We start from the raw sequence: 9,456 nt of genomic DNA, 5'->3' as shown, positions 1-9,456 counted from the left end.
CCCCCCCCCAATCCTCACCCACTCTCTTGTAGTTATTTCTTAATTTTTTTCTCTTGAGAAACGAAAAATAGAATTCCATGATATTCACCCAGCGTGCTTGAGAGATATAAATCTAGAGACATGCGAAAATATAACCACTACTCAATTATTGAAAAACAAGACGACAGAATTCCTCACGGCTGCATAGACAATGTCCGTTCTATTTCTGGAACTTTCTTCAGCCAACGTCAATCAGCTACTCAGACTGATTTCCTTATCGGGCCTGTCAGACATAAGTCTTGCCCACTTCATCCTTTTCTCTCCCCTTCTGTATCAATTTCCTCTCTGAGTTTCCTTGTGCCCTCTTTCCTAAACCACCACTCCAAATTCCCCCTTCTCCTCATTACTATCTTCTCATACGGGTTCCCCTTTCTTGATCGTCAATACCCCCAACCCCCACTCCCCCCAAAAAAAAATCCCCACCCCTTCCGCTTAAGAATATTAATATATCGTATCAAAAATAATAATTGTCATTGTCTCCTATATAGTCAAATTCCAGCACACGCACACACACACGCGCGCGCGCATGCACACACACACACTTACACTTTCCACTCATCCCCACAAACCCAGTCCATCCCCCACACACTCAGTCTATCGCATCCCTCCCACCACCCCTTCTCTCAGCACATTGCCTTGCCTGCAGCTAAACAAAGCCCCTATTACACCAGCATAATGCAGGCTGGGTGCCGGCCCTTACACAAATTCATGACGTGAATTCTCTCCCGATCAACCTTCGGGTGAAAACGCCCTTGATGTTGCCGGCTCGAGGAGCAGCCTCCTATTGATCAGCAGCAAATCAATATCTGCCAATCAATCACTAGTGCACCACCCAGGGAACCTCTGGGCCACAAGCAATTCAACAGCGGGGAGAAATTGCGACGGGCCGGTCTATGATAACATTCCACAGGACCAGGGTCCAAAGGTCACGTTTAAATAATGCAAATAATATCGAAGTTGGAATCTATTCACCCTGGAGTTTCCACCAGCTTCCTCCTTTTCTCCCTTTTTTAAAACCCGTGCTGTGGTGTGGTTGCTGCAGTGCTGTTACTGTTTTGGGTTGTTTTTTTACCCGAAACCCGCACGATGACAGTAACATTCCCCACCGAACAGACTTTATTAGTTTTAGTACGAGTTTTTGCGGCACTTGCAACACAATTAGGCCATACAAGTGCCAACTATTAAACGTGTTACTAGAAAGTAACATACACAGAAAAAGGAGGAGGAGGTATAAGAGGAGCGTTTTATAGCACTTGGAACACATTATGCCATATACGTACCGAAGATTAGAGGTGGTACAAGAAAGTAGCAAACATAAAAAGGGAAGAAAGTGCAACAGACATTTGATAGGAAAGAAGGAGCAAACTACATCAGAGCGCCCGCCAACCATCCACATATCAACCAAGCAGACCCGTAATTCTCAGGCAAGCAGGAGAACAAAGGAACAAAGGACAAAGGAGAGGGGGTGGGGTGGGGGAGGAAGGAGGAAACAGAAACAGCCCGAGGCAACAATCGAACACTTATCTTTTGATAGATGTGGTACCGAGGCAACAATCGAACACTTATCCTTTGATAGATGTGGTACCGAGGCAACAATCGAACACTTATCATTTGATAGATGTGGTACCGAGGCAACAATCGAACACTTATCATTTGATAGATGTGGTACCGAGGCAACAATCGAACACTTATCCTTTGATAGATGTGGTACCGAGGCAACAATCGAACACTTATCATTTGATAGATGTGGTACCGAGGCAACAATCGAACACTTATCATTTGATAGATGTGGTACCGAGGCAACAATCGAACACTTATCCTTTGATAGATGTGGTACCGAGGCAACAATCGAACACTTATCCTTTGATAGATGTGGTACCGAGGCAACAATCGAACACTTATCCTTTGATAGATGTGGTACCCAGGCAACAATCGAACACTTATCATTTGATAGATGTGGTACCGAGGCAACAATCGAACACTTATCCTTTGATAGATGTGGTACCGAGGCAACAATCGAACACTTATCATTTGATAGATGTGGTACCGAGGCAACAATCGAACACTTATCATTTGATAGATGTGGTACCGAGGCAACAATCGAACACTTATCATTTGATAGATGTGGTACCGAGGCAACAATCGAACACTTATCCTTTGATAGATGTGGTACCGAGGCAACAATCGAACACTTATCCTTTGATAGATGTGGTACCCAGCTGCAGAGAGCTGAGTCTGAGTTAAAGAGAAGTACATCAACACAATAACGGTCATTATACCAGGGGGTAAAGTTGGACGAACAGACGAAAACAAGCACAGGGGATGAGAAGCAGAAGGGCATAACAGAGGCGCTGGGCGGCAGAGAACTACAAGAACTAGAAATGTGATGAAATGCTAACATATTATTTAGCGTACCCTACATGTGCAATATTCCAAAGCAAACAAATACGCCAGACCATCGAGTACAATATTGCGCCACCCCCAACACCCCCCAACACCCCCCAAAACGTTTCACAACAGAGCAAGTGTCTTTGTAAAGACTTCTGCAAAGAACAATGAGAGAAGAAAGAGAGACAGGCAAAAAGAAACGATGGACAGACAACACCACTACATGGACATTGTAGATTTTTGCAGACAGCCGGACCCTCGCTCACGATCGGGAAAGTGTAAATCTAGAGAGAACAGATTTTCACGGCAGAACCCAGAAACACTACCTAAGAGTTAGGGTACAAGTAGAAGATTCTATGTACGTCTCTTCAACGTCCGCTTCAATGCTATAAGGTCATCAAAGCGGCGTGACCCACGACTTCACGCACATCTCCAATAAGACCAAGCCGTCAAGGCGGAGAGCAATGAAAACTCCATACATATCCTACGTTAAAATACGTCTGGTTAAAGGATTCAACCAGCGTCATCAACATCGTAGTCAAGTATGATGCAAATTGAGCTATGGGCGGTCCAATGTTTGTCATTGCACTTTTGTCTTGAATATTATACTTCTTTTTAAAAAATGAATTACGGGGAGAGATCAAAACACGATGTCCCAAAGATAAGTCAAACTGAAAAGAAGTAAAGGAGGCAGACCACGCCACAATGCCCACCCACTAATGATCACAACAAGGTTCTAGGGGACAATGGGACAGGAGACAAATAGCAGAGGAAGTAGGGGTTGCGACTAGAACATCTTCCACGGCCACTACATGTAAATTAACGATAAAGGACACATCCTCCCCCTAAAAAAATACAACAATAAATGTGATAGTACTTTCTAAGGCACAAAAACACAAACACAGAAAAATAGGAAACACACCCACTTTACACGCCTACATACACATAATACAAATAGTCCAGGGACATGCACAGCAGCGTGTTTTAGAGCCACAGACTAAGACACTAACAAAACTTTTTAAATACTTCAGGACAGTTCCGTTCTGTATCTCTAGAAACATTCAGATTTCAGAAAACCCTGAGAAGGCTCAGTCCAACACTCATACATACAAACACATGTTTACCAACAGGATTGTCTGTCAATAATTTTTTCCCTTGCAAAGACTTGACTTTGTTCCATGCTTCATTAAAACAAAAACTGCATTGTGTTACTTGTGTAGCGTTGGTAAAAGAACATACTGCCTACCCATGGGCCGTATACTCAGAAGTTCAGAACGGGGAAACATTTACAAAGGCATGACAATTATGATAAGTTGTGCCACGAGGTGTTCCGTGCCATGAGGTGTTCGATGCCACCACGATCAAGGCACAATGCTACCCTAGAATGACAAAGGTCTATCTGCTCAGTGCCAAGTTTTGAGTCATTCGACGTCAAAAATCCTGAGTTTCACAACATGTCAAGCATTCTTCACATGCAATTCTTTGAATGTCTTGATAACGACTCCGAATAATCTTACGATTTTGATAGAGCAGAAAGAACATTTGGTTTCTGACCTCATGGTCTTAGTAACTCAAAACGGCCGAAAATGTCAGACAGAACTTTGCAATGCTAAGGTCGCGATAAGGCGACAGTTGCGCACAAGAAACCCTTTCAGTTACACTTTAACACCACACCTCTCCGCCATGTGCCTTTTAACATATATATCTGATTAAGAGCAGCTGAGATGACATAAAATCTGAATGCGTTCCTTGGGACAAAAAAGGACAAAAAATATTCAGATTTTTCACTCTTTCATTTAAAAAACAAAAACACGAAGGAAAAAAAAAAAGAAAGAAAAGACTGGCTTTCATGTGTCTTAAACCAAGTCGTTGGAGCAAAATTCATATGGAATGCTACATATATTAAAACCTCTCCCATGTAACATGTTCAATGAAATACTTACTCATCACATGCTTTAACCTCCCAGATACCTTTCTCGTTGATTACAAACCAACGATAACTGCACATACGCTATAACTACGCTTAATGTCAACCCATGGCCCATCAATCAAGCACTGCTACAGCCTACTCATTTATTGATGACCACTTCTCACATTCAGCCTTTATGGAAGCAAAATGTGGCCTGTACCTCGAAGATTATCATCACTTTTTCATCACCCATTGGAAAAGCACAGCTCACAACCAAAGTTTTCGACAATTTGAGTTGTAAAAGAATATTAAATGGCTCCTGGTACATTTCTAAAACAATTGCCATCCACGGGAATACACAGTGATAAATCATTTCCTTAAATGAAAATATGCCCTTTATTCTCTGACAGAGGTAAATGTTTTTCGGGAAAAGTTCACGATGGATCAATAAATTAATCATACAAAATGGCTTTCAAAACCCAGGGTTATCTCAGGACAAGCCTGTAATCATCAATTCCCCAGGCCACATCAAGGTCATCAAAATACATAATTATACAGCTAGCTTCATTCCTGAAACAAAGAACGGTTGGACCTCCAACGTGCTAAAACCAGTGGTCGACAACTACCATTACTTTTATGACTAAAAATGTCCAGCCCTCGCACATCAAAATGAATCGCTTTAGTAATTAGACCGTTTGTTTTTTTTTCCTTTCCCTTTCTTCTTTTTTAAAATTTTCATTGTAACGAGTCTTAACAGTGATGTTGCGAGCTCCGTAAAACCTCTACTAAAACTAAAATCACCTACACAACTTCTGGCTGCATTCCTCCCATCCCTTTGATGTGTTTTTAACTTCCCAGTAGGCATTCTCTCTCTTCTAACTAAATATAAAACGATTCACCATTTTAATCTCCTTTTGAAACTATAAGACCATTTCAGTCTCAAAATCTCGTGGGTCAAAGAGGGAAAAGCTGGATAAACTTTATAAATGTTGCCAGTAAGTCATTTTTACCCTTAAAATACGACGTATTTCCATTAAAATCCAGGTTGGTATGCATGTGTGTGTGAGCATGTTTACGAATGAAAAGGTGTTCATGTGTCTGTACATGTGCAGATGTTCAAGTGAGATTGCCAGAATGATTGTGTGAGCATATGTGAGTGTGTTAGCGTATGTGTGCGTGTGAGTGAGCGTGTGTGTGTGTGTGTGTGTGTGTTTATAAGCCCACAAGCGTGTACGCGTATGAGTGTGTGCATATGTGTGTGGGTGTACGTGCATGCGTGTTGGGTACTCTTGTGTTTATGAAAGAGTAGATGCCTAAGTCTAGTGCCAGCAGACGAGCCTACATGAATCAACATACGTCAAAAAAAAAAAAATTAGGAAGAAACATATTAACTCTTTATTAGTCAGTCAATCTGCAAGTCCTCAGCAAAACCCCCGAGTCAGCATGCGCTACAAACTGTATAAAAGTACATGTACTGATGGGCTAACTTTGGGGTCTTCTAAAGCTCATCATTTAAATCAGAAGAAAGGAAGAAAAATTTTCAAGAAACACATACATGGTTTGAGCACAACACTGTCGATATACGAGCATTTCTACGTGCAGACTAACAGGTATGTTTTAGTTTTAGTTTGTGTTGTACGGCACTTGCAAAACATTAAGATCATATAAGTGCCAAAAATTAGGGGTGTTGCAAGAGAGTAACAAACACAAAAAAGAAGGAGGGGAGATAAGGGTGACAGATGTTGAAAAGAAAAAAGGAGTAAACCACACCAAAGCACCCGCCAACTACCCATCGATAGATATATCCTTTAGTTTTTTTAGTTTTAGAAGAGTTTTTAAGGCGCTTGCAACTGCCTACGGTCATATGAGCGCCAAGGGGTGGATGTCAACAAAGAAGTCTTTACAGTACAGGGAATCAGGCTTACGCTGCTCACCTCTCTAGCTTCAACAGCACAAAGTCTGCTTTGACTATCAAGGCACCCCGGAAATAGGGGGTCACAAGAGTGTGACAAACATACAAAAGAAGTAGACGAAAAATGATGATAGTAAGGATTAGGAAAGAAAAAGCAGCAGTTCCCTGTTGCAGTTCAGGCACAGCTATAAGCATGACATTGATGAATCAGCCCATTTACAATTCTACTTTGCAAAAGAACATGTTAATATCCCCCCTTTGGGAATGGCCTAAAGACACTCAGTAGCGCCACCCCGGGGGGTACAGGTATATCCATGCCATTTGTGTATTTGTACAGGTACAAGCAACTCACCTTGAGGTCTCCTGAAATGTTTGCTCCAGCCAGGATACCTGTGGCGGCAGGGAAGAACACTGAGAAGACACTGAAGAATGACTGGCCTTGTTCATAATCTGCCATCAGATTTGTCTTGAACAGATCAACTGGGGATAGAGGACATAGGGGGAAAATGTTTAAATAATAACGAGCAGCAGAAAACAATGAGACTAATGAAAAGAAACTATGGACTTTTCAGGGAGGCCACAACCAGCATACTAAATAATAAACATAGACAAAGACAGCCTTACTTGTCAGCAAGTGCGGACATCGCTCTAAAAATAGTAGATTAGTAGACACAACTTTCCTCCGCACCACAAACAAATCAGCCTCTCAAGTTATGAACAAAAACAAGTACAATTCACAACCATGGGACAAAAATTACAAGTATGGTTGCCATTTCAGTGATACATCAGTGACCATAGCATCATGGTTCGTTTGCCACATCTGTTTGTGTTTTTGTGTGTGCGTGTGTGTGTGTGTGTTTGAGTAAAGAAAAGCACATCGACTCAATAACTATCATTTAGTGCTGGGGAAAAAGTAAGACAGACAGACAGAAATAACTGAGAATGAAAGCTAAGAAGTAGGATCTGCCAGCGGCGCCCTCCACCCACCCTCCCAAATCTGTCTGTGAGGATGAACTTACCATTTGGTCCTAGGAATCCTTTTGACTTCTGCTCGTCAGTGGGAGTTAGGAAGAAGCCCACAAAGAAGTTGATGATGGCCAGAGTAAGGATACCCAGCAGGACTACCTGAGCCTAGAGTGGAAGAGAGCGAGAAAGTGAATGGTTGAGTCAGAGTATGGGGTCAATATCACACACACACGCACACACACATACACACACACAAACACACACACACACACACACACACACACACACAAAGGTATGCAGTAAAACACACATAATATAAATGAGACAGGTGCACAAATTCATGCCTACACACAGACAAACACTTTCACACACATACAAACATGCATGTGCACACAACCACTCATGCATTCAATACAAGCAGAAAGAAAATGAAGGCAAGAGAAAATCTTTGACTCCAGAAACATAAAGATGACTCTCTCTCTCTCTCTCTGTCTCTTTCTCTCTCTCTGTCTCTCTCTCAGTGTGTGTGGTGTGTGTGTGTGTGTGTGTGTGTGTGTGTGTGTGTGTGTGTGTGTGTGTGTGTGTGTGTGTGTGTGTGTGTGTGTGTGTGTGTGTATGTGTGTGCGTGCGAGCATGGGTGTGAAAGACAAAACCATACAGAGAAAAATTTTTAACAAGGGAAATGAGACAACAAGGGTGTCATTAAAAGGCCAAATAATACCCGTTACCCCCCCCCCCCCCCAATCCACCTACCCAACTTCACACTGATGGGCCATTTACTACAATATTTCATTTATTCACAATGCGTAGTGCTGGGACCATAGAACATTTTGAGTGAAAGTACAGAGTGCCTACTGTGGAATACCCAGGGCTCAGTATCACGTTATTGCAGAAGGTTGGTTATGACATTTGACTTCTTTCCTCTAAAAGCCACTGAATTTGTAATGTCTGTCAGCTTGCTGTGTTAGCATGCCAGCTTATACCTTGCAGCAATATGTCTATCAGCCTAATGGCGAATGCCAATTCACTTTGATTAAGCATTTATCATTGTTCCCAGAGCTCAATTTCAATGCAAGTAGGCAGCTGCATAAGGGTTGTAAGGACAGACAATTAATTTTTCAAAGCCCTGTCTAGCTCCCTCAGTTTTTACGTGCTCCATTGGAAACATGTCTTTGACATGCCCTTTACTTAAGGAGAAAAAGAAATTGTAAACCTGATAAATAAAAAGGAACAGGATCTCAGCTATATATACATACATTTTTTTAGCCCATTTGGCTTGGCACATAACAAAGGGGGCCTCTTGAGTTTCAACATATGAAAAATAGTATCCTGGAATCTAGAGGTATCATCTCTGACTCAGAGGTTGATGTGCAAAGACCCACCATTACAGTAAAATTGCTAGCTGCTCTCGTATATTTTGTCAGAGTCAATCCAATCCATCCTTTGATGAATGTTGTCCGTCGACACCATGCATTGCCCATCCTTAGCCATTGTGCCAACATCTTACTTTTGTTTATTTCTTCTTTCATAATGATCTGGTGGAGTTTTATATGACTCTCCTTTTCATTTTGTTTAACAAGATTTGTCTTGTGTAGAGAAACTGACAAGCCTCTTTATTTGTCTTTTTAGCAAACCAGGTAATTCATCTCAAACGCAGATATTTCATAATTTTGTTTTCTTCTTTCTTTGTTGAAGTACACCATATAGGAAAAAACAGAAGATGTAGCACTCCACCAATTTCTTCCTTAACAAGAAGAAAATATCACGAAGAGGCCTATATAATGAAAACATAATTGTATTAACTGGAAAAAACCATGACATTTTCAAGTAGCATGCCATGTACAAAGGCAATGGGAAGACTATCCCTTCCTTATTATCCTGCACAGACCAGCAAGCAATATTTCCTCAGCATTTTGCAATAATGAAGCTGAAGTAATGCATAGTGGACAGTTACATGTCAACTCTTCTAAGCTCCAGCTCTCTCCAAGGAGTATATTTGTTTAATAAGTTTCTTTTGGGCAGGTACTAGCAAGTCAAATAAGTTAAACAAAAACCTTTTACTAACTATACTACAACGTGAAAACATTAGTTCATTTACTCATGTCTTCCACCTTCTACAACATTATTGTAAAAATCAAGGCACTATCCAAAAAGCTGCTGCAGTAGTAACATCATTATCATTCAACAAATAACAATAAAAGCATGTTTCGACAAATCTTAAGTAAAACACCCCCACCCCCAC

The 9,456-nt window shown here is 41.3% G+C and overlaps 1 protein-coding gene across 1 annotated transcript in view; it reads right to left on the bottom strand.

The window, feature by feature from the left end:
- Window positions 1-7,379, bottom strand: part of LOC101861529 (solute carrier family 12 member 3) — a gene marked incomplete at its 5' end in the record, with an annotated part of 31,586 nt that extends 24,207 nt beyond the window's left edge. Inside the window, 2 exon segments of the mRNA XM_013086480.2 lie at window positions 6,601-6,728; window positions 7,268-7,379. Coding sequence (XP_012941934.1) covers window positions 6,601-6,728; window positions 7,268-7,379 — 240 coding nt within the window.
- Window positions 7,380-9,456: the final 2,077 nt, after the last annotated feature.

The sequence above is a fragment of the Aplysia californica genome, unplaced genomic scaffold (assembly GCF_000002075.1).
Source record: "Aplysia californica isolate F4 #8 unplaced genomic scaffold, AplCal3.0 scaffold00471, whole genome shotgun sequence".
In the NCBI taxonomy this organism is placed as follows: domain Eukaryota; kingdom Metazoa; phylum Mollusca; class Gastropoda; order Aplysiida; family Aplysiidae; genus Aplysia; species Aplysia californica.
This window is presented reverse-complemented; position numbering and strand designations above follow the sequence as displayed.